The 26,501-nt window shown below is 45.2% G+C and overlaps 1 protein-coding gene across 2 annotated transcripts in view; it reads right to left on the bottom strand.

The window, feature by feature from the left end:
- The window catches only part of Pxdn (peroxidasin), a 77,957-nt gene that overhangs the window by 24,417 nt on the left and 27,039 nt on the right, over window positions 1-26,501 (bottom strand). Inside the window, exons 2-10 of one of the 2 annotated variants that reach the window (XM_052186008.1) lie at window positions 18,323-18,394; window positions 16,934-17,005; window positions 13,014-13,085; window positions 10,022-10,093; window positions 9,620-9,691; window positions 7,769-7,938; window positions 7,399-7,516; window positions 5,263-5,432; window positions 1,733-2,005 (exon numbers count right to left, since the gene is read on the bottom strand). In XM_052186008.1, the coding sequence (XP_052041968.1) occupies window positions 1,733-2,005; window positions 5,263-5,432; window positions 7,399-7,516; window positions 7,769-7,938; window positions 9,620-9,691; window positions 10,022-10,093; window positions 13,014-13,085; window positions 16,934-17,005; window positions 18,323-18,394 (1,091 nt within the window). The remainder of the gene's footprint in view (window positions 1-1,732; window positions 2,006-5,262; window positions 5,433-7,398; window positions 7,517-7,768; window positions 7,939-9,619; window positions 9,692-10,021; window positions 10,094-13,013; window positions 13,086-16,933; window positions 17,006-18,322; window positions 18,395-26,501) is intronic. The other variant, XM_052186009.1, reaches the window with a different exon arrangement.

Consider the following 26,501-nt stretch of genomic DNA (forward strand, 5'->3'; position numbering starts at 1 on the left):
CCCCAAGTTGGACTCTGGTGATATCTGTCCTTTGGTCTGTCATCAGTTCACTATCTGGGATGGTAGACATTTGGTCATTTCTCTCCAGAAACAGTGCCACATTACTCTGTGTCTCCGAGGAAGTGAGGGAGGGGGAAAGGTAAGTACACAGAAAGAACACCCAAGAACAGTGTTCCCTCAGAACTACACAGGGCAGGGCACAGAAGACCACTCGCACAACATGCTACAGGTTACAATGCTTTGGGAACCAAGGACATTGTATTTAGCCTGGGGAGCTGAAGGGAGAGGCCTACCTCACTACTAGTTATGATAAGCAAGTGGTTAAAGATGTTACCTGGTGCTTCTGTCCAACTGACTCAAGTAAGGCCCACTGAAGAGTTAAAAGCATCTTACAGGACAGTGTGTCTAATCCCTATCAAGAAACCACACAAAGAGGTAAACCTGCCTTCCATGACTGCACGGCTGTGTGCAGAATGGAAATGGGAAAGACCAATTCATAGGAAACTGCAACTGAGTCATGAGACCACTGAGGAGAGAGCACACCTGTGTGTCTGAGAGGTTACCAACACGTGTCCTGTGTCCTGCTTACCTGAAAATAAATAAGCTCACTTAAGAGCTTATTATCTCAGAAAATAGTCCAGCTATCTGTATGGTGAACACACTCACTCAACATCACTGTGACATCGGGTTGCATTCACAGCTGTGTGCAAGGTACACTTGCCATTGTAATCTAAGAAGAGTCACAGCTGTGTGCAAGCTGCTCACACTGGTCGTTGCTGCTGTGCCCCTGGCAGTGTACTGTAGCATACTACGGTGATGCCGTACACATTCAATGCTGGATGCAATGGGTGCACACTCTCTATCCATTACTGTGACCTCAAGATGTACTCAGAGCTGACTGCACCATATACACACTGACTTGCTTCCAGCGTCCAGGCATTCATGCCCACATTCACCGCTGTCAGTACCTGGGTGCTCTGAACATTGCAACCTCAAAGACCTAGCCTCCTCAAGAAAGCTGTCTAATCACCAAATCATGTATAACAGACCAAATGGAGTGGCTCTCACAGATTTTAAAAGGCAAGGCAGAGTTGGAAAAATGGTTCAATCCCTAGAAATCACATAAAACACGGGCATGGTGCTAGGGCGGTGGGCACCTGAAAAGTCAGTCTTGAACGAAACAAGAAAACAAAACCAAAAATCCCCAAAGCGAGCGCAGCCTCTCTAACTGTTCTCTGGTTTATATATGCACATCCAACCACCTACAGGTGCACAAACAAGTTCACAGAAGCACAAACATAGATCCATATCAAAATAGCGAGGCATGGGCTGGAGAGATGGCTCAGAGGTTAAGAGCACTGACTGTTCTTCCGAAGGTCCTGAATTCAAATCCCAGCAACCACATGGTGGCTCACAACCATCTGTAACAAGATCTGATGCCCTCTTCTGGAGTGTCTGAAGACAGCTACAGTATACTTACATATAACAAATAAATAAATCTTAAAAAAAAAAATAGGCATGGTGGCACACATCTTAATCCCAGCACTTGAGAGGAGGATCACAAGCTCAAGGCCAGGCTGGGCTGGTAAGACTTGTCTCAAGAAACAGAGAGAAGGGGAAAGAACCACTGAGGTGGCCCAGAGGTGTGTGATGTGGGGCAGGCAGGGCACAGCCAAGAAGGCAGTTGGAGCTATGCAAAGCCAGGCGTCTGGTGACACCCAAGGATGCTCACCTTGTACAATGATGAAGGCTGTGGCATGGATACTGTCCACGCTGTTGGAGGCAAAGCATGTGTACTCGCCGCTGTCACTCTGGGCGACGTTCTGTATGTACAGTCCTCCGGAGGGCGTGATATTCACTCGAGGGTCAATCGGCAAGGGTGTCCGGTCACCTCTTGTCCAGGAGATCTGAGGCAGAGGGTGGCCTGTGGCACTGCACTCCAGAGTGACACTCTCACCCACCAGCACCTCTGTGTTCTGCGGCTGGATTACAAAAGTGGGTCGGGCTGTCACAAACAAAAATTCCCAATTAATTTCTTACAGCTTCTTGAGATTGCTGCATGGTATTTTTGATGTCCAGGCTGCTCATTCGCCGGGATGGCTTCCAAAATAAGCAAAGGCAGTAATATGTAATCATATGTTTTCGTGTTGTCTTTCCCTTTCAAATAAATGTGCAGATGGAGCTGAAGAAATGGCTAAGTGAGCAATAAGACACTTGCATTTGAACACAAAGGTCTCACTTTAAATCCCCAGCACACATAAAACCCCAGGTGTGGTAGCACTCCTAACGTAAGATTGGAGGAAAAAGGAGAATCCTCGGATTCCGGATTCACCAGTTCGTCCATTGCACATAGTGGTGACCAACGAGAGACCCTGTCTCAAACAAGGTACAAGGCATGGATCAGCAGCCAAGATTTCCCCCCAATCTCCACATGGCATGCACGTGTGTACACGAATACACGGATTAAATTTTAAAAAGTGCAGACAATAAAATGGTACCTACACCCAGGTCATCCAAATGCGGACAACCTGAAGACAATGACCACTGGGGGGGAGAGCTGCATTTCTTCCTACAGACACACCCTCAACTCTATGAAGAACTTTTACTTCTGTTTATTATAAATACACTGGCAACTTGATTAAGGGTGGTAGCCCCTACTGGCCCATGGAATTGTTTGTGGGGTATATTTAAGTCATATAAAAATACCATTTTCATCACAAAATGAAAAAGGCAAAAACATACAATGAAAGAATAGTTTCAACTCTAAACCTAGTGTGGGGGAGGGGTATCCACACATTTGCTTATATGTTTCATAGGAAGGTGTCTGCATACCATGGGGCCATAGCTGATACACAAAGCCTACCTGAAGAGAGGTAGCCAAAGCCATAGGAATAGAAGCTGCATGCACCTTTGTGCACGAGCTGAGATGGGCATTTTGGGGAGAAAGATAAACAAATAACCTAAGACTTTGGTAAGTTATGAATACATTTAAAAGGTCAGCAAAATGGATCTGCAGGTAAAGGCGCCTGCCATCAATCCTGCCAACCTGACGTCAATCCCTAGGCCTCACACAGTGGAAAGGGAAAACTGACTCCCAGACTCCCACAACCTGTCCTCTGATCTCCATTATGTTCTCAATCTCTCTCTCTCTCTCTCTCTCTCTCTCTCTCTCTCTCTGTCTCTGTCTCTCAATAAATGAATAAATAAATGAATAAATGAATAAATGAATGAATGAATAAATAAATAAATAAATAAATAAATAAATAATAGTAATAAAAGACTGAAGAATACATCTAAAGTTTTCTAAAACAGGAACCAAGAGGAATAGGCTCAGTGAGGAAGGCACTTGCTGCCAAGTCTGACAACCCGAATTCAATCTCTGGTGCCCACTTGGTAAAAAGAAGAGAATTAAGCCAACTCCACAAAGTTTGTCCTTGGATCTCCACACATGCTGTGGCATGTGTGTGTGCACATGTATTGTATACTATATGAAAACTTCTAACATAGTACTGGGAAGATAAAAATAGAGTTGTTGTTTAAAAACAATGCTCACAAGTTTAATTCACCAGAAAAAAAATAGTATATATACAATGTATATACCCCTAATAACAGTACTATCTGTTTGTTATCCAGGAAAGGCAGACTTTCTTCCTCTTACTGTGGGCTACTGCCACAGTCTGGGACAGGACTTTAAAAGCTTTTTACACAAGTCAACGATACAGCTTGTCAGCTTTGTGGCCCACAGACTGTGTTTCTCATCAATTCTCTGCTGCTACAGCAAGAAGGCAGCCAGGAATGTCCCAACAGGACATTCATACACGCAGTGACATTTGAGCTTTTCATAATCATCGTATGACACATAAAATGTTCTTTTAAAAGTGTCAATCACTTTAAAACGCAATGGCTAAATTATGAACTTTATATGAATGGGAAGTGGCTGGGATTGATCCACAGGGTTTAGTCTGCAGCCTTTTAAACTGACCCCTTTCTGAGATCCCAGACTGAACAGCATTCTGGAGGAGACCCTTCGTGCACATCTGAGCCAGCTATGCTAATACAGTCAGAGTAGTCTCTTAAATAAAGCCATTGGCTGGAAGAAGAAATGTAGCTCATATTGAAAGGAGTTGCATTCAGAATGCTTAGGCCACAGAGCTATCCAGGATTTGATGACTTGTGCTCTGGGTATCTCTCCTTAGCAAGTTTTTAGCCATGCCTACCCTGTTTCCCATGTCCTATTACACACTTCACTGTTGAACTATCATGAGTCTAACTTGGAGGCTGCCTCTGCTGCTTATGTGCCAGGACTCATGTCTTCCTTCTCTCTAGAGGCTGGCAGCAGTATCTTCGCAAAGGATACTGCATCGATACACATGATAACAGAAAATTACTTATCTAAGGGCTCTCATCCAACTCCAATCTCCTACTCGATTTCCTCTGAATGAAATTAAGCAGCTAGGCATTCTAAATTATTAATATTTAATTGTCGATGCTGGGATGTACCAAGACAAAGGAGTCAGTCATAAAGAACAAAGAGCTTAAAGAAACAATGCAGAGTCAGGTACACTGCTATGAGATTGGTCTTAGAAAGGTCTAAAAAATAGGATGTTAAGTAAAATCAGATGCTTAGCAACCTGTAGACGAAGCCAAGGCAGCAAGAAGGCTTCCCAGAACTCAGGCAACCCCGGCAGCGTGAAGCACCCCTGCCTGTACATGCCCCTGGTGTCCAAGGCTTATGATGTCACGTGGTCTGGATCAACAGTAGACACGGGCTACAGATGGAATAGGGCTTGTGCTTATGTAGCAGGGTTATAAAGGCCACAGCTGTGTTTCCTCTGGTTTAGACAGACATTTTACACTTTAAATGTTATATGCTAGCATCTTAAGCATGGATATACTAAATAAAAAACAGTATTTTAAATTTTTCTTTGAAATAATCAAAGCCCTTGGCAATCAGAAGCCTAAGTGACAAGAAGTCTGGATTTGATGTGGTGTGCAGGTACCTGCAGTGAGGCACGGCCAGTCTCCCTAGGTTCCCATTGCCATTTCTTGCCTACAGTAACTCAGATCTTCTGTGTAGCCCATGTAGCAGGGGGGAGCCACAGGCCTGAGACAGGTTAGAAGGACCTATGACTCTATGCTTCAGAAGACTTGTGGGAACTTGGCATAGGAACCTTACCATCTCTGACTTCACCAAGCTGTAGTTTAAAGAAAGGGGGAAGTGGGTATTTAGAGTAACCTTCACTTGCAATATCCTCCACTTACCTGGAGACCCCAAGTACCGGAGGGTCACCTCCTGTGTTTTCGCCTCTCCAGCCACATTTTTTGCCATGCACTGGTAGACACCCTCATCCGCCTCCTGTGTGTTTTGGATCATCAGTGTGCCGTCGTCCAGCAAGTTTAAGCGTGAATCTGTCTTCATGCTTAGCTCGTTACTGTAAAGACAGAAACCAGTGCATTCACAGCATCAGAGGACACCGCACCTCTCGACGGGCCAGTCCGACGGCAGGCTCTGATGCTCTGGAATGCACACAGCACATGCTGGGCTCAGAGAACAAGAGCAACAGCCTTCTAGATATGTCCCCTCAGCAACTGTGACTTAGCAGGCATGTCTAGAAAAGTACAAATATGTGTTCACTGTTACATGCCAATCTAAATGCTTTAATATGGTCCTAATTCCAAACAAGAAAAACGTGAGCCTAATGGCAAATGCAAATTAAACATTTCCCTGTTTTTGCAAATTACAAATTTTAATGTAGAAACACAGTTTTATTTAGTTAAAAGGAAAAAGCTAGGCCTGGTTCCCATATCTATAATCTCAGTACTTGAGAAGTAGGGGCAGAAAGATCAGAAGTTCAAGGTCACCCTCTGCTACACAGCACTTTAGATGCCAACCAGGGATGCATGAGGCAAAATAAGCAAACAAAAACAAAACAACCTCTGGTCCATGCCTCCCTTCTTAGCTCATTCATCTGGGCATGCTGCTGTCTCCCAAGATGGCAGCAACCCCGGGTGCATGTGGGTCAACAGCAGGGATGCCAGGGAACCTCCTCAGTGAGTAACAAGCAGAGCTGGCACCAGAGGTCAGGCCTTGGGACTTTAATTCAAGCAAGGTCTTTCATGTTTATTTTTGAACTTTCAATTTAAGCATCAAGTCTTCCATTTCTAAACTTCCATTTATGAAGGTCCTGAGCCACATTCACGCTCTTCCACTGTTTAATGCTAACCTCTGACACTCTGACATGGAGGTTTTTAAATGGCTAGTTGTATGTCACATTTTGTGACCAACTCAAGAGCACAATCCTGAGCACTTCATGACTCTTAGGCGACTTTACCCTGTTCCCTCACCCCTCTCAACTACTGAGTGGGCACACTCCCATCTGTCTCATCTGTTAACAGAGCTTTTCTTAAGAGAGGTTCATCACGTTTGCTGGAATCTGGTCTCAGCTAGAACAAGGATGACTTAACAGTCAGCGTCTGAACCTTTTGTTCCGAAATTCCACTAGTAATGTTCTCGAGGAGGCCTGTTTGCTTCCGCAAGACTGAACACAGCCACTGAGCTTGGCATAAACACACTGGGAGCCAGGCCATGAGAGCAGTCCTTGCTCGGGCAGATGTCTCTTGGTACAAATGGATTTAAGAGGCAACGATACAATGGTGTTGTGTTTAGGATTTCCCTATAAGAATTCCACCTTCCAACTCTAACTCCTAGGGACCGAGACCTCATCTCCAACCACGTGCATCCCTCTCCACCTCTCTCTATGTCCACCTCTTCCCACGCTAAACCCAACACCTAACTCTCAGATCCTGCAGCTGGGCCAGGATGCAGGCAAGCAGGCAACCCCTTCTGCCATTCCTGAGTAACTGCTGCCAGATGTTTGGCAGTCACACCTCTGTCTGTAGAATGAAGAGAAGATCCTTTACTCAGGACATGACTCCAGAAGCCAACGGGGCCTGTGTAGACTCATCACAGCCCCCAACCCCAGGCAGTCCATCACCATGGCTCGGATCCAAAACTTACAAACACTTTGCCAAACACCAGAGGCCCTGGCCAGAGAACAAGTGGGCAGACATGGGCATGCAGTTCTCCTCTAGCTCTCACTTGATGGGGCAAGAAAGTTCCAGCATGCTGCCAGGTCAGTGGCTGACCAGGGGAAAGTGACCTGTGGCCTAAGTGGAATGAATCCTGTGGGGAGAAGTCGCTTCTCCCAGGGACGTGGGCTCAAAAGAGGCTCCCAGGCAACTGCTATGGGAAAGAGGGAAGACAGGGAATTGTTTTCTCCTTTACACTGTCCTACATAGAAGGGGAAGAAGGTATCTATCAAGGGTGGGGGGCCCCATGGGGGCTCCTAATGTGGCCCCCAGGACTTCCAGTGACATTTCTGCTCACACACAACTCACTTGTTTCTAAGCCAGATGATCTCAGGTTTGGGGTTGCCCTCAGCTCTGCAGGTGAAGTACACTGTGTTCCCTGAGGTGACATCTGCGTCCTGTGGCTCTGAGGTGATCCGGGGCCTTTCTACATGCAAGGAACAAACACCACAGAGAAACATGAGGCTCATGTGTGTGGGAACCCAAACCGGCTTCCTCATGGTGGGGTGATACTTCAAGGCCTAAATACACATCTCAGAACAGACGCCCCCACAAAAATGATAGACTGTCTTTCCAGAGTTTGAGGCCTCAATGATAGAAGACAAGCCTTCTCCTGCAATGTGAACTGGGCGTCTGGGGTCATACTGGTCCTTCCCTAGGGTCTCCAGGACACACTCACCACAGTTCAGCTCTTCTGGGGTAATGGTAGCCACAGAGCGTCCTTGGATGCGTCTGGGATATTCACAGGTGGCTGCTGCCTGTGCGTTTCCAGACTGGGCATAGGTCTTCAGCAGATCTGCTAGCCATAGGATTTCACAGTCACAGTGAAGTGCATTTGAGTCCAATCGGCTGTGGGAAGAAAAAACCAAGAAGACACACAGGAGTTAAAGGATACACTGAGCTATCCTGGATAGATCAACTTCCAGGTTCTGGAGCCTTAAGGAGTGGGAAAGATGATGTGCATCTAGGCACTCATGGTGTGATGAGGCAATATGGCAGACAAGATGCAGCACTCCATGCTCAGACAAGAGAAGGGCACTGGGTAGGATAAGAGCCACTATTTGCTGGGGCACCCCTCCTGCAATCCACTTCTGAACAGCAAGACCCTACAGCCACACCAGGAGCAAGGGGCAACAGTGGGTGAGTCTGGATGGGTAGTTCACCTTGGCATGCCTGTCTAGTCTACCCCAGCCAGCAGAGTCAGCTAGAAGGCCACACTCCATCTTGAGTGCTCCTTGGGAGAGGACGTTTCAGTGAAGCCACTGAGTGGCAAGACCAACTCTGATGGGTTCGGCTTATCTCCAAATCTAGGGTGTTCCTGTTTGAGCAAGGTAAGGCCAGCCAAGGAAGGAATGTATTGGGTTAGAAGGGTTGGCATTCCTCTAAAAGAGGAGTGTGTCTCTCTGAGGCTGCGAATAGGGAAACCCATCTGTGGGCTAATCCATTGGTTGCCATACCCTTCACCTTGGGTCCTCTGGGTTGCTTTCCTGTGCCATTTATCTGGCAAGGTTTTCCTCTCTCTTACCTACCAAGATGAGTTTTCATCCTATCTTCCCACCTTAATGTGAATTCACCTTGCCTGATTTCTTTCTTGAAGAAAGAGTCTTTGTCTCACGGATGATAAACTATCAGCTCACTCAGAGATGAAGCCCGCCTTTACCACTTATAAGGTAGAGATGCTAAATAAAACTGCAGTGCCATAGCAGCCTCTGACCGAACTACGCAGACAGGAAAAGGTGCTGGGCCTGCCGATATGAGTGGACACAAGCAGGAAGAACCAGACTGGAGACACAGCACCATCTAAAACAAGCGTGCACAGGCTGTATAAGAGAGGCCTGCGCTGTGTACACACATGCTGGCAACCTCTCCCCATACTTCTTCTTTTTAATTAGTTTATTTTTCTTTTATGTTCATTGGTGTTTTACCTGAATGTATGTCTGTGGGAGGATGTCCATTACAGACACATTATACATTACATTACACATTCCTGTAACTTCTCAACTGGGCAAGTGCTCTTAAGGGCACAGGGAAAACAATCCAGGCTGTTAAATAAGACCATTAGCACTAATATACCCCCAGTTCTCTTACAGTAATATGTACACAAAGCTTACTTCTGGAGGTCTTAAAAAATGAGTAGGCATCAGTTTGCTTATTCAAGTAAGTGGATCTCAAGAACAGGTACTGGAGGTACATAGGCACATGAAGCTGCTTCCAGACTGGCTTTCATTCTCACCAGTAAAATATGCACCTTGCAATTAAAACTTAATTGGGGGAATTTAAACACAATTTAAAAAGCTGTCTCAGGATCCTTATTAAAGGATCAGCCTGCTGCCACATACGAGTCATGGGCTTGCCTCTTCACACTGAAACAGATTTAACAGGCCTGCCTTCCTGGCATAGAGATGTCTCTTAAGGCTTTGACGAAGCTGGAAATGCTTGCCCAGTCCACAGAAAGGGCCAAACGAGAGAACTAGGGGAGAGGGCCTCCCAGGAACACTTCAGACTTGCAGACATCTGAATACACACTCACAGTCTTTTCATGGACTCCAACTGACTGAACGTCCCAGGAACTAAGTGTGTAATACGGTTGTTATGTAAAAACCTATGGAAAGAGAAAAACAGAAAGAAGTTACCTAAAAACAATAACACCATGACATCCTAAACATATGAAAATGAGCCCAAGAGATCATACAACTTAACAACTGCATTTATTTAATGAGTGGATTTGACAGATATGTGCTTTGGTTCAAGAAATAATTGAATTTCTTTCCTATTTTTGAAACCATTCAGAGACATAAAATATTGAGCCCCATTTCTGATGATTGGCCAAGACTTTACACCAAAGCATCATGGAAGTGTTAAGCTGGTGTTGGCTGTTCAGGCAGTGGGAGCTAGGGCCTGACTACAGATTAAAGAAGGAAGCAGGACTCACAGTCTCTCCAGCTTTGGCAGGTGCTGAAAGGATTCAGGCTCCAGCGTTTCTATCTGATTAAAGTGTAGGTACCTGGGGATAAAACAGCAGTGCAGTGTGAATGACTTATTGACCTTTGTCAAGCCAGATTTTTGGCTCCAAAGTTTTCCCCTACTTTTGTATCCACATATGTATCCCTGTGCTCTGCACGGTGTGTGGCGTCAAGAAGACACAAGTGAGAGCAGGCAGGTTGCCTTGGAGTTGGATGACCCACAGACAAGCCCCGGCTGTGATGGTGGCCCAGACACTTCACATTAATCTATAAAATACCCAGCTAGAGATAACAAGGAAAAGCCAAAAGCAACCTAGCAGACAGGACCCCTGTCGGTGTGCATGCCCAGGACCCTGCACTCAGAACTGTAAAAGCTTCCACGTGACACTAAGAACGCTGTAGATACAAAACCAGGCACCCAGGCAGGAGAGAAGCAGCTGTGAGTCCTATGAGGTGATGGACTTCCCAGAGGTCCTCAGGTCATACTGAATACCCAGAGCCCATACAGTTTCCTATTTAAGATGTCACCTTAGTTCCAACAATTTACAATTTAGGACGTAGCTGATTTCATTCTCCTGGATGCCAGTTTGCTCTTTTTGAATGATGATGGAACTTTTTTTGTTCAATAAAATATCAATCAAGTTCTTACTCAGACTTCATTTTGGCCTAGAGAGAAGCCTCTACTCAGGTGGCCATGGTAACAGATGCTCTTATTCAATGAAGGGCTAAAGACAGAAACAAGCAGCAGAAGTAACATACAGCCTTCCTCACCACAACTCCATATAAAGCCTTGTTGTTCTCCAAACCCATTTACATTAACTCTGAGATCAGTGTTGCTCCTGGGTCCCCATATGGGCTTCATTCCCCCGCAACTCTCCGGGCAGAACCAGTCCAGAGCCTCCTAATCTCAGAGGGCTGCAGTCCACAGCCCACCTATCCTTCCTCGGGGACACAATACCATGGTCTCCATGACCCTCCTGGGGTGCAGGTTTGTGGCCCTTACTCCCCATATGACAAAGTGTTTGCAATACAAGAAAGAAAAAGGACATCAATGTCAGTGACTGGCCCAGCACATCATCTGATCCAAGGACACTAAAGGAGACAGGACCAAAGAGACATCCTCAGTCCCCATCCTGTGTGCCTGGTGGTGGGTGCTTGGCAACTGAGACCAACACCCTTGTTCCTCTGGTCCCCAGGCCCTTTGGCTCATACAAACCATCAGCACTGGGGAGCTGCTGCTGGGGAGTCTGGTTAAACCTAAGTCCTGAACTAAGCTGGAAGAACAAGACGGGGGAAAAGAGGGATATTCAAGATCTCTACAAGGACAGGTATCATGGTTTGTGTTCAAAGCCCTCTAGCCTGCAGTGAAGTTTGAACAGGTGGGCCTTAGACATCCTGCCCCAAGAAGCATCAAGGACAGTGGCTTTCAGGGTTTGCAAAACTCTGGACTGTTGGGACTCCTGGTAGATTCTGGGCATCATCACCCTTCTCTGGTGTCTGAGAAAATGGAGCGCAGGGAGAGACTCCTCATGTACGTGGAATATCATTGCTGAATCAGCTACTAACTCTGGAGCTGAGAAGGATGACAAGGGCTCCCTGAGGAGTGCTGCCCCTGGGCTCTTCACTCAGGCCTTCCAGGCCTCACAGTTCCCATGGTCACCGCTGAGTGCCAAGAACATGCATCTTCTACAGGAGAGGATAGGGAGAATCTGAGGCAGTCAGCAGGAACTCTCTTTCCCCAGTCACAGACCCTGCACAAGCATCAGAGAGAGCCTGAGGCCTTTTTGACACACTGAACCTCTCATCCCACCTGGAAGGGGTTATCCCCCAGTCTCACTACAGCACTCAGTTCTCAGAAAGAAAGCCAGATCCCAGTCACAGCAACCTGTCTCTCCCAGCCTAGGGTTTTCTAAAATCCCTGATGACTCAGGATCCTGCTCCCTGTCACCAATGAGCAGAAAGCCCCACTGGCTATGGAAGCCACTCAAGTCCTCTTGCTCCTAATTCCTCCTGGCTGGGCTCCTTCAGTGGACTCACTGCCAGGTTAGTGCTGTGCTGTCTGCATGAAAACAGAGAGCGTCTGTTGCAAACTTGCACATCTATAAAGCCTCTAGATATTTCCAATAGTTTTTGCAATAATCTGGGTTCCCATTTCATCTGTCTGAAGCAATTTATTCAGAACCTCACAAAATGTGACTAGAGATGCACCAGGTGGGCTGCTGCAGTCCATGGACCCCTGCTGCTACCCTGACCCAGCTGTGCCAGTCCTCAGGCGTAACACAGGAAGAGACATACAGGCCTCAAGCGCAAGGCTAGCTGTTTTCCATCAATGAAATTGCTAACCTAAAATATCTTGAAATCCCACAAGGATTGCCTCAGCTTACTGAGTGAAAGGTCACCCAGTAAGGCACATAAATCAGAAGATACTCCATAATTTTACTGGAACTTTATGCCTAAAAAAAAAAGAAAAACCCACGATGACTAACTTCATAACAAAGTCCAGTTCATGTGCATTTTGCACACTCAACACCCACTAACTAGAACTACAACGGGGTAGGCTTCTATTCTCCAAAACAACGACCCCATGACTGAAACTGCACGTGTCCCATGCTGGACACTCCTATCATGATAGCCCATCTATCATCCTGCTTGTTTACATGTCTGTCTGCACCACCATGTGAACACCAAAGTTCTTACTGTTAGACAGGAAAGCAAGTTCTGTCCCTGCTCCTGATGTGGTGGGTGCAGGGTCAGGGTCTGATGCATCGAAGAAACACAGCAATGTCTGCTCTTGGGTGGGCGCAGGGGAGCGAGGTGGGAGAGGTGGGTGAAAAACGCCCACAGGTGCTTCTCCTCATCATGCACATCCTCCCTGCACCCCAGGAAGTACAGACATGCATCATGCAATCAGTCATCTCTCCCTGTGGGAGGCAAGAAGGCGATGGCACGGAGGACACTTACAGTTGCTCTAGAGAGGCAAGTCCCTTAAATGCTTGCCTGTCAATTGACTGGATCTCATTCTTGTACAAATAGCTGAAACAAGAAACATGGAGGAGTATTAGCACACACACGAGCTCTCAACTCCAGTGGGAAGAACTGAGTTGACACATGGAGAAGAGTTTAAAATCAATGACTGCATGAGGGGACAAGGGACACATCACACTGTGGGTACAAGGCCACTTCTCTTACACCTCAAGGATCAAAGTCAAGTGGCCCACAGATTCTTCTACTGTGACTACCGGAATCCTGACATCTGCTTCAAAGCCTGGGGAAGAGAAAGGATTCCCCTACACATGTAAAATGCATTGATTGTAAGATCATAACCAGCACTTTCTACTATATAGACACGCTAGAGCAGATCTCAAAAAGCAGGATGTCTGAAAATGTCTTGATTTTCTCTCACCCAGTACCCCATTCTTCACACTGGAAAGCAGACACAGTGCTTCCTGAGAGTCATGTGTACCCCAGGGTCTGTTTTGGAATTGCCTGCAATCTAAGAAAGGGGTTTCCCTTTTTTTTTTTTTTTTTGGTTTTTTGGAGACAGGGTTTCTCTGTGTAGCCCTGGCTGTCCTGTAACTCACTCTGTACACCAGGCTGGCCTCAAACTCAGAAATCTGCCTGCCTCTGCCTCCCAAGTGCTGGGATTACAGGTGTGTGCCACCACACCCAGCTCAGGATTTCCATTTTTAAATGGTTGAAATTAAAACGATCAATAACTGAATTTCAAGACAAGTAAGCACTACATGAAATTCCTAACTCAGGGACCTTCATTGACTGGGAACAACATGTGTGCTAGAGTCTCCTCAGTGTAACATCTCAGCATGTGGACATGCCAGCTCTGCATAACACCTTATGACCCAGTCTTCAGCAGCCACACTGAGAGATGGCTCTCTCTCTTTCTCTCTGGGACTGGTGTGTCTGTACTGTCCTTTATTAATACTGGTTTTTCACCCATAACACAGGCAGAAGGACAAGTCAAACAGCAAGCTTCTCCCACGATTCCCTGTCAGGTGAAAGCTTAGACTTCAAGCCAATGGCTCAGAGTCTAGCATTACTACCTGCTTCAATAAATGGTATGCGTATTTGTATTTGTGTGTGCGTGTGTATTGTGTATTATATAATGAAACTAGAAAGGATGTCATAACAGCGGATATGACCCCTTGAGGGAGGAGAGAAGTAGAGAGGGAATGAATACAGGGAATGAAGCTCTGCAGGGAAGCAGTTGGGGAGGAGGCACACTGAAGGCAAGGGAGTCTGGGGACAAATGAGAAAGTATAACAGCACAGAGGTATGAAGATGTCATCATAAAACCAAGTACTTTGTGTGCTAGTATGAATAAAAATAAAAAAATTAAAACTGAAAAGACATGGATGTCAACTAACCAAATGATGTGTAAGAAAGAGGAAACAAACAAAAAAAGACAATATTCTTTGCCTTAATCCTTGTGGTATGACATGTCCAGGATCAGGTCAGTCACTGTATTTACTGTTGTCTGTACAGGATCCTACTTCATGGGACTAGAAGTGCTCTCTTTAATTGCTGTGACCCACCAAAGATGCTCTTGCCTTTTCCCTCTGTGCAAATCAAGAAAGTGGTTCTCAGAGAACCACAAACTTTAACACAAGCCATGCAGGGCCTGTCTATCCCCATCAATAGCGCAGCACCTACCACAAAAGCCATGCAGGCATGGGTCCGCCAAGCTGTGTGAACCTATAGTAAAAAATCTTTATGCATCCTGGTTTCTTAAATAGAGCCATGGAGTTAATTATGCACAAGGCTGTTTAGTCAAGGCTGGAGCTACCACTGTTTCCTATGTTGACTTCTTTAAGCAAAACACCAAAGAACATTGCCTTTAATTGTTGCAGAAAGATGGAACCCTTCTGAAGGATGTACAAAATACAGAACAGATAAGAATGTGTATTTATAAAGACACTGGTAAGATTTGGGGACAGTTCAAAGGTATAGGGGCAAATTTCTGGATTCCATGTCCAGTACCTCCATTTCTGGGAGGCAGAGGCAGGCGGATTTCTGAGTTTGAGGCCAGCCTGGTCTATAGTTCCTGTCCTGAGTTCCAGGACAGCCAGGACTACACAGAGAAATCCTGTCTTGAAAAAAACAAATCCAAAAAAAAAAAGAAAAAGAAAAAAAAAAAAGAAATATGAATGAAGTAGATGGCTGATGCCTCACTAGAAGCAACAGAAACCCAGGAAATAAGGACTACCCGGAGTCCAAAAACATGTTTCGACTAAAAATACACAAGGTTAAAATAACACATTTTAGACATAATCTAAATAATTCCAAATAAAATACATTATTATAGTGATTATAAAAGTACTCTCCCGATGAAAGCCCAGGGAACTAGTTGGGACCTGCACAAAGATGCAGGAGATACTAGGCTCTGGTCATAGCAGCCTGTTTCCCAGTGTGACCCCGTCTCTACTGAGACCAACTGTCCTGATCCCACTCTGAGATGACTCTCTGTGGCCGGGAGAGGAGAAGTCATCTGGGAAGGAAAGCAGTCACAGATAAGGCCAGAAGGTATCATTTAAAAGACACTGTGGGAAACAGAAGCCCAGACTTCCTCCTGATGCTGAGTGTATTCTCAGAAGAAAACATAAAACGAAACATAAAACAGTTAAAAATACAGATGCACACACAGCCCTTGGTGCCGGCATCAGCTGACACCATCCGCTTTCCAGGAAATCAACGCCGCCGCCCCCCCACAACCCCCCCTCCTGTGGAATTTGGGCAACAACAGAGAGAAGGTAAACAAGAAAGCCAGAGAACAGAAGCCTGCCATCCTGGCTTCAAGCACCAGTGCTGAAAGTCAGCAGCATTCTCTGCCACAGAAGCTGGGAGAAGAGTGCACACAACCATCTCACTGAGGAAAATACATCAAGAAACAGAGCTGTAGGGAGGTCCACTGATATCTAAAGTCAAAACAGATTTCTAGTACATAGTCACACTGAAAAAAAAAAAGATTTGGCTTTTATCAGTTCAAGTTAGAGGTGTTTATAAAAAATATGGTATGAATTTCTAACAAAAATAACTAACCAAACAGATTACTCAGGGAAGTCCTCCAATTCAATAAATGTAGGTGACAGGTACTTCTGACTTGAATGGACACTGGGCACAACCCATAGGAATACCATATTTTTCAAGTCCTTCCTTTTTACAGTACGTGCCTGGGCAGATTACTAAGGAAGTACAAGACAGGATATCCCTGTGTGACCCTCATACTGTGCTTAAACTCAAGGTGGTTCTCCTGCCTCAACTTCTCATGTGCTAGACTCACAACCATTACTCCGGGCTTCCTAATATTTCAAAAAAGAGTGGTGATTCTCTAAACTTCGGAGCTGACTTCAACAAGCAAGAGATGCTTTAAATGACAAAAGTCAATATTCAGAAATAAAAACAATTTACTAGATACAAATAAGAAGAGGCAAAATCAGGAAGGTGAAAACATTAACACGAATTAGTGACACTCCAGAGAAATTAGGAATTTACAGTCATAACCCACTTATACCTGGAAAAGCATCAGAGTTCTCATATCTACAACATGCATTTCTCTGTGGCTATACCCCAGGAGGCTGTGCGTACCCCAGCAAGCCATGTGCACTGCCCCTCCAAACTGGAACAGCCCCGCCAACAGGCCAGCCCAAACTGACAAAGGCAGTACCCACGTGTATCTGCCACTCTGCCCACCTCACCCCATCACTTTATGCCAATGACATGTTTTAGGATTTCACTCACCTTCTAAAAATAAAACCACTTGGGAAGCTTTTATAGGAACTCACAAAGAGCAGATCTTGATTTTTATATTTACAAACTCTAAGAGCAGAGAGCAGTGTTGCGGGGTGAAAAGCTGCCCCTTAACTTACAGGTATTTTAAGTTCTCCAGGTCCTCGAATGCACCACTGGGAATCTTCTTGATCTGGTTGTTGTTAAGAAGCCTGTGAAAGAAAATGCCAAGAGACATGAAGCAAACAAAAACACTTCCAAATTACACTAAGGGAAACTTCTACAGCTTCTGAAGGATCAGAAAATGAACAAGTCCAGACTTTGTGCCGGCCGTGATTACATCCCAGCTCCAGGACCAGACTGAGTTACTATGGTTACTCGATAGCTCTCTTCCACTATGATATACACTGAACAAGCAAATCCTCTCTCCTTGACATAGAAGCGTGCATCTTCAGCCCAGCACCTCCCAGAGCCTCCGATCTGGCAGGACTAAGAAAGCGGCCTGTCTAACACAATCCTGGACATACAGGATGTCAGTCTCTGAGGTCTGCCATCCTTCCACAGGGTGAGAAACTGAGCAGCCACCTCCCACTCTGCCCTTCAGGACTTGGTTCCTTATCTCCTTATCCCTGGCAGAAGCTTCTAGCTGTGTCCAATGTGTTCAAAGAGCCTGAAGTCTGCTGTGGCTCTTTGCTGCCCGAGGAGATCAGATCTCTGTGGCACGATTCAGTGGCTCTAAAACCCTGTCTGCAGCCAGCCCGAGCTCAGGATTAGACAACCCTCCTCAGCCATACAGGAAAGAGGTGAAGACCAGCTCGGCCAGCAGAGGGAGGTATGAAGTGAGGGTGAGTCCTACAGGAAGTCCGGTGACACACTTCAGCATTCACCAGCAAGAACGTGGCCTGAAGCACACCTGCCCCACCCCCACAGTGCTCCACATGCTTGTCAACATACAAAGGGCAGGCAGGTCTCTACCATCCTGACTTCCCTCAGCCATCTCCACTTGTAGTGGGAATATTGGTTTCTTTAAAAACCCAGTTACGTCATGTGAATGTTTTTGTTTTAATCCCAGGTGTCGGGTACGGGGCTGCTTTAAATTGTCCACGGCAGTTAACTATGATTCGCCTCTTGCTCTGGCAGGGGTGAGATTCTGCCAGCTGAAGATAGTTTGGAATTCTGGAAACTCTTGAAAGGGTATAAAAATGCTAGAGCCCCAAGAGGTGCAGCTGCTGCTGGCCCTGCTGTTGCGGTTTGTCAACTGGTTGTGATCAAAGAGATAGGAAGAAGAAATGGGATATCCTAAAGGTAAGATTACCCCTGCCTCAAGGAATGTGATGCCCTTAATTAGCAGGCTACTTAGTGTTGAGGGGTTAGAAGAGATAATGGTGGTAGGAGAAAGAACCCAATAAAGTACCCAGAAACTGTGGCATTCGGGGATGGCCACAGCGCCTGCCATCTGCCCACAGGTACACAGGACAACCGTCTTTCTTTACTCTCTGACTACCTACTAACTACGCATTCTAACTTACAGTGTGTTCAAGTTCCTCAGCCTCCTGAATGCCCCAGGTTGGATTTCTCTGATTCTGTTGAACCGAAGATCTCTGTGAAGAGAAAGGAAATGTATTTTAACGACAGAAAATGCACAGCTCTTCTCCTTAAACAAATGACTTCAAGATGAAAAGACATTATAAAAATTATACCATATGGGCCACCATTCGGGGTAAACTCTCTCATTATTAGGAACATTCCTCTGAGTGAAGGAACAACATTACACTTAATCTGCTTAACAGGTAAGTGTGAGGAGATTAAAAAAAATCATAAACCTAAAAAAATGCTAGGAATGAATGCCCTGCCTGCACATTCCAGTCTTGACCAAGTCCACTGAACAAACTCCTTTTAAAAAATGTCTCAAGTAAACACACACAGGTAGATCTGTGTAGATTTAAGGTGTCACACGGGCTGTGGACACTGAAACACATCAGCATTCACCAGCAAGAACATGGGCCGGAACACAGCTGGGGGACCACGGTGTTGTGTTCTCTCCATGAACTTACTGGGTGTCCCAAAGCACAAAGTCATCTCAGCAGGAGAATTGGAAAAAGAAGGCCATCCTGTATACAGACAGACTACAGACAGGTGCTTCCAAACAAGTAGATAAGCAGAGTTCTACTTATACTAAATTATTAAAACTGGTTCTTATTTTCCCTGGGGAGGGGCACATATGTAGGCTGCACACAGGGACCAGAGAGGAAAAATAACTGGGATGGCCAAGCAGAAGACGGTTCTGAGCCCAATGGAGCTGACCTCAGAGCAAGCATGGGAGAATCTGACCATTCGCACAGAGTGTGATAGGCCCACAGACTGGGCAGCTAGGAAGTGAAAATGAGCAGACATCTGCCTCCCTCCTCAGGGAAGCTCATCTCTAGCTTGAGCTGAAAAGTACATTTATAGGTTGGCTGGTGAGATGGCTCAGGGGTAAGGTACTTGTCACCAACCTGACAACAGGGATGCACAAGGTGGAGGGAGAGAAGTTGCTCTCTAATTCCACAGATAGAGTGGCACACAAAAAAGTTGTACACATACACACACATACACACACGATAAACAACTAAAAAAAAAACCCCTACATTTACACATGTGAAAGTCATTGAGTAATAAAGAATCCTGTATCTTTAATAAGTTGCCTTAGAAAATTAAAATTCCTTCCTCCAACTTTGACAGGGGTTTTTGAAGAAGGTTGAATTGTGTTTCCCCAGAATTCACATATGCAAATCCTAACCCCAGTTTGTCAGGGTGTGGCTGTGGCTGCATATGAACATGGGGTCTTTCTATAGGAGATCAGGTTAAAAGGTGAGTCCCAGCCCAACACAGCTGATATGGTCATAGGAAGGGAAACAGGGAGACAGATATGGAAGACTGGGACCAGCTAGTGAAGGTCACAAGTCTACCTGGAGGGAAGAGGAGGTCAAGTGGGGGGAGGGGCACCCTGATTAGGGGTCCAACCTCAAGAGCTGTGCACTTCTGATTAAACCATCCAACATGGAGTACTCTATTGTCAGCCCTGGGACAGAACAGGAACCCTGGGACAACACAAAGCCAAGGCAATGAGAACTTGTTTCTCCTAGAACATCCTCAGACCTCAAGTGTTCACTGTCACTTAAGGAATCTAGTTACTTCATGCAGATTCAATAGATGCCAGTGACTTATAAAATCAGTTCCAGTTTATGATTTAAAAAAAAGAGACTTTAGGAAATATGTCTGAGTCACTAAAGTGAACTGTCTGGCTAAGGAGGCAGCAGAGGGATGTGGTTCTTGCCCCGTACTTCTTCCTTGCTATGGACAAGTTCTCCAGGTGAAGGGACAGACAGTCAAGGCTGCTTGCCTTTCTGCTCCTAGACTAGCACAGCTTCATTACAGTCTGCACATCATGCCTTCCTCTTATTCACTTCCTCTTAAGATTTTCCTGGGGACCCTGCCCTGGCCAGCACTCCTCTGCACTCACAGATGTTTTCACTCAAGTAAGATTTTTACTTCACAGTGCATTCAGTGGGAGAGGTGGAGCAGTCAGGAGAAAGGGTGGGACCCAGGGAAACACTCTGTGGAAAGGACGAAGCCAAAGAACCAACTGTTGATAAGAAATGAAACCTGGTTAGTCAGGCTTTAGCATGATCTCCAACATGGAGGAGAAGCTCTGACCTGACACAAGTGTTGGACAGATGATCTATTCCGGAAGTTGTGCTGCACATCACTACTTATAGTGGAGAAAACACACTCAACTAGGGAAACTAGACATACACACCATCTTGAACTCCACTCTCTATCAAATTCCATTTCAAAAGACGAACGGACAATGTGTATGAGGCTCTCGGAAGCTAGGAAGCATCTATGAGGGCCAAGAGATTGGTGCGTTAAGATGAAGCCCCAGGTATCCCTCAACAGAAGAGTGGATGCAAAAAATGTGGTATATCTACACAATGGAGTACTATTCAGCCATTAGAAACAATGAATTCATGAAATTCTTAGGCAAATGGATGGAGCTAGAGAACATCATACTAAGTGAGGTAACCCAGACTCAAAAGGTGAATCATGGTATGCACTCACTAATAAGTGGTTATTAACCTAGAAAACTGGAATACCCAAAACATAATCCACACATCAAATGAGGTACAAGAAGAAAGGAGGAGTGGCCCCTTGTTCTGGAAAGACTCAGTGAAGCAGTATTCAGCAAAACCAGAACAGGGAAGTGGGAAGGGGTGGATGGGAGGACAGGGGAAGAGAAGGGGGCTTACGGGACTTTCAGGGAGTAGGGGGCTAGAAAAGGGGAAATCATTTGAAATGTAAATAAAAAATATATCGAATAAAAAAAAAAAAAAGATGAAGCCCAAGCAGGACAGAGAAGCTAAGAAGGATATCCTCCCTGGTCTAGAGTTGGGGCCCCAATCCTCTGGTCGTAGGGACAGAGGGCCGGCTCTGGGCACTTGGCCATGGTCAGGGCTGAGATGGTTATGGTATAACTGCACACCAGGGATCACATACTGAAATCTAAGTACATCCAACAAGCAGAGTTGGATAAGATGGTATCCGAGTTGTTTTTTGTTTTGTTATGTGACTTCATCTTAGTCACCATGCATTCCTGCTAGAGAAAGCTGGTGTAAGTTCAGAATGTGATTTCACAAATCGTAACATAAGCAGTCAAGGACTGCCAATCACAGCCTGATGCTAAGAAAGAAGGTCAGAGGGTTTGGTCCCCTCTGCAACACAGCAGGGTTCTTAACCAACAAACTGAAACCACTATGAACCAAAGTGGAATTCTAGACCTGGCAAAGGGCAGTTGAGATGAAAAGCTCACTCTGCAGACCTTGCAACATACTTAATATTGCAGAAATTGGACCTTGAAAGCCAAGCTGAACACTGGAGGATACCCAAGTAGAAGGACAAATATTTACCCTTATATACTTGTGTATTTTTCTCTCCGATGATCACAACAAAGGAAGAGAGCTGAAATGGACATGGTCGGGGAACTGGAGCAGGCTGACAATCCAGTTTACATGTCCATACCTCATGGAGACACTGGGACAGCTTTATACATTGTCACTTTACAGAGGAAAACGAAGGATTGATGATAGATGGTCTATGCTTCAGTTCCACATGCTATATATGGCCTTGGGATGTTACAAGAGGAACCAAATACCCTTTCAAGGATGAGCCTGGTTCAAGGACATGCAGGTTCATGACAGGGCTGCTTACATAAATGAATGTTCGTTTAGGGAACCATAGGGAAGACTGTCCTTTACAAGGTTCCTGCAGTGTCCCCAGTAAGCAGCAAGGTAGTGGCAGTGGTAGCATCTGGGGACTTCCAGAAGCAAATTCTGGGTCACACCCAAGAGCACAATGTGGGAACTGTGGGGCAGGACAGAGGCATGTGTTTTTAGCAAACTCTCCAGGGAAAGCCATATGAAGCTCAAACAATGCTAGGAAGGTCGCAGCATACAGATGTGTTTGCACATGTGTGTACAATGCGTGATATAGTCATGGCATTCAAGCATGTATAATCATTTGTGTGCGCAAGCAGCAGCTGCTGCATCTCTTTCTTCTCCAGCCCTTAGTTCGCTTATCACTGCTGTAAAGTTTAAGTGTGAATAGATCAACCCTTCATTTGTTTTTACAGAAACATCTGCACATGCCTCTGGAGACAGATCATAAAGAACTGGAGTGTGGGGTCCTTTCCCATCTTCATCATAGAGTTAACACAATTCAGATGGCATTGGAACTTATTTTTGGAGGGGGGTACTCTTATTTTCAAAATCATAATAGTTCCACCAAAAACTCTAAACGAAATGGGAAGAAGAAAGAAAAAAATTCGGTTAGTCCAAGTGTCTTTCTGGCTCTCAGTTCTCACTCTCCTCTATTGGGGGTGGGGGGAGGAGAGAGCAGAGGGAGGGCAGGAGAAGGGAGCCAGGAGTGGGGAAAGTGAGCTGATGTCCACAGAAACAGTGATTCCCACCCACTTGCTAATGCTCAGACCATCTGGAGCCCACCCTCATGGTTTGGGAAAAACATTTCCCCAGCAAGTAATGAATGTCTCAAACTTCCCCCCATGAAGTTGGCACGAAGCAGGAATGGAGGTGGACTCTATAAAGTCCTGGGAAGGCTATAACCAGAATGATTACCTAAAAGCATCTCTGAGAGTGAACTCTGAGTGCTCTGTCCATACAGAAGCTCTTCATGATGAACATCAGCTTTTTCCTAAACCCTGGACACTAGATCATAAATACCAACAGAAGTGAGACCAGGGAGCACACTACAAAGGGCACAGACACAAGTGAGCAGCCCCATAAGCACTAATCTTGAGTATCAACTGTACTTGTGTATCCACAGAATTTGGGGACTGCAGTGACAGCCCAAACGGGGTCTCAATGTGTTAAGCAGACTTGACATATGGGTGGCCCTAGAATGCATAGGCAATCACTCAAAGGCTCCCTACACAGTGATTTTTTTAGGGCAAGATCATGGCTTGCCTCCTAGTCCTTATCTGGCTATAATGGTAACCAAGGTTCTATTCTAAAGACCTGGCCCTGGGATATTAGGTTAAGGAAATAAACCCTGGGCTGGGGGGAAAGGAGGCGGGGATTAGAATCAGGGCAGAGGAAGCTCCCTTACATGGCAAGTAAGAACTCAGAAACTAGGAACTGCCAGAGTCTGTACTTTTGTACACAGCAGAAGGAGAAATGCAATGGGTGGGAATCGGGCTTGACTGAGCACAGACTAGTGCAAGGGAAGGTTCTGGAAGACTTAGCTACTAGCACTGTCTTAGGGTTTGTATTCCTCCACAAAACATCATGACCAAGAAACAAGTAGGGAAGGAAAGGGTTTGATCAGCTTACACTTCCACACTGCTGTTCATCACCAAAGGAAGTCAGGTCAGGAACTCACACAGGGCAGGAACTTGGAGGCAGGAGCTGATACAGAGGCCCTGGAGGGGTGCTGCTTACTGTCTTGCTTCCCCTGGTTTGCTCAGCTTGTTCTCTTATAGAACCCAGGACTACCAGTCCAGGGATGGCACCACCACAAGGGTCCCTCCCCCCTTGATCACTAATTGAGAAAATGCTTTACAGCTGGATCTCATGGAGGCATTTCCACAAGGGAGGCTCCTTTCTCTGTGATAATTCCAGCTTGTGTCAAGTTGACACACAAAACCAGCCAGTATAAGCTCCTTTTCCCTTCTCCCCCAGGTTACAGCACTGACCTCTGAACTGGCACAATCCTCTAAGTGCAAAGAAACTTCAATAAAGGTCAAAAAACAAAATACAAAATTTCCCACTCTAGCTCAGCATCATAATACAGGAAGAATCATGATTTAAATTTAAAACGCTTGCAAAAAGTTTCACAAAGATGTGTTTTGCTTTTAATGTTTGCTTATTTTCCTCATTATTCCAAAATCTCAATGGAAACACAAAACCCACCAGAATAGCAAAACCTACTGCTTGCAAAGAGGTGATCTAGTTCATGATTGTATTAAATATCAAAACTGTAATTCATGAGGCCAGCAAGATGGCTCAGGGTATAAAGACTCTTGTTGCCAAACTTGCCACCCAACCTGACAACCTAAGTCTGATTCCCCGGCAATCACATGGGAGAAGGAGAGAACCAACCCAAAAGTTGTCCTCTGGCTTCTACAAGCATACTATGGTTTACAGGCACACGTGTAAAAGTGCACACATACAAAATAAATGCAATATAATTTTTTAAAATATAATTTAGTACAAAATTATAAAATAATTAAAAAAGATGCAAGATTTTTGTTTGGTTGTTATTTTGGGATCTGGGGCTATAAGTACATGCATACACACATACACACATATGCAAGGGCACATGTATGTATATGTGTGGAGGCTAGATTTACAGGGAAATACATGGCCATATCCAGTTCATGTGCCAGTCATCTGAATGTAGGTCTTCATCCCTCTAAGCCATCTTCACAGTCTGAAGTCCAGGTTTAAATCTTTCTCTGGGAAGTCTGCCTCAGTATCTCCTTCCTCAATAACTTAGGACACACACCCACTCAGTGATCTGTACCTTAACTAGAAGGAACTAACTATAACCAAAAAGTCATGTTTAAGGATTGCATATAAAGTTCATTTATTGTAATCTTCAATAACACCACTTCTAAAGTAATGTCTTTCCCCATTACAAAGAACCATATGTTTGCACTTATTTTTAAATTAAATATTAAGAATGTTTCGGTCAACAAATTAAAAATAATAAGTATCTTCTGTTTGGTCTGAGAACCAAAACCACTTTGCTCACTGATGAGGTACTTAACCCTGCCAGTGCCTCAATGCACAGACAGCTACTTTTCAGGTAGGAAGACCATAGAGCCTGCGCCTCACTGTGGGCTGTGATTTGTATTTTAGTATTTAGTATTTTTTCTAGTGGTAAGCCTACAAATACCCTAGACATAAGGCATCATGGAGCAGAACTGGATGCATATGCATACATGATGGGATTTTATTACCATGTTCTCTTCACAGCCTTTTTTTAAAGGTTAATTTCACAGGATTTTTAAGGTGAATTTCAGTATCTTTACATGTTATAGAGAACCTCTGAGATTGCTGGTGTCACAGTGTCAAAAGTCGCTGAGTACAAAAGCAGTTGACCTTATTTTTCTGCTCTTGAGGCACAGAGTGTGGGTGTGGTGTGCCCTAGACTTGAAGACATTGTTGACTTGATACACACTCCTCCAGGAGTGTAGGCTCATACGACTCAACTAAAGGAGTTAATGTCTCCTCTCCTTTGTAGAGGGCATATTCTAAATACATTCTTGTTTTTAAAATCAGAATTATTACAGGACAGGCGCAAGCCCTCTCTCCTAGCAAGACCCTGAGTACTCCACCACCAGCCCCAGACAGAGCAGCTGAAATGCTGACTAGCTACTGAATGGCAGCTGAAAACACCCTAAAACTAGACCTTGTATTCCTTTTAGCAATGCTTGGTTGTACTAAAGGAATTTCTGTGCTTATGAATGAATACCTGTTAATGAAAATAATGCTACAAACTGGTGCTTTGATGGTTAAAGACGGCGTCATTCCCCAATGGGGAATGAAAACATAAATTAGCTCGTTTTCTGTCTGTTAGGATGTCTTTTGGCACCGTCTTCCACAGCACACTTTTTGAATGGCTGCAATTGAACACCATAATCCCATACACAGTTCACGGGGGAGATGAGAGCAACACTTACAAGCAGATCGTTGCTTGTAGGAGTCAGAGAGGACACAGAACAGAGGTCTGGGAACAAGACTGTCATCAGAGTACTGGTGAGAGGAGGAGCCACAGGGATGAGGGATGCTTGCATAATGGAAGAAGGGAAGCAAACAGGGCTGCTGTTGGAAAGCTGTGTGCTGAGGGAACTGTGGACACACACACCCTTCTCTTGTCAATCACCAGGGACTGCTGAGCCCTGCTGCTGATGGGGGTCCGTAGCGTGAGACAGTAGTAGTAACAGAGGCTTGAGGGAATCAATGTATTGTCACTTACAATCCACTGAACCCATGTCTACAACTGAAAGGGAATTCCTGTGGTGTAAATTAGCAAACTGTTTGCCCAGCATTAGAATGACACTTGTGGAAACTGAGCAGAGATGGGCAGGGCAGGGCAGGGCAGGGCTCGGTATGTGCTGGAGAAACATGGAAGTTCAGAAGGAGAATTCCG

This window comes from Apodemus sylvaticus, chromosome 6 (genome assembly GCF_947179515.1).
Source record: "Apodemus sylvaticus chromosome 6, mApoSyl1.1, whole genome shotgun sequence".
In the NCBI taxonomy this organism is placed as follows: domain Eukaryota; kingdom Metazoa; phylum Chordata; class Mammalia; order Rodentia; family Muridae; genus Apodemus; species Apodemus sylvaticus.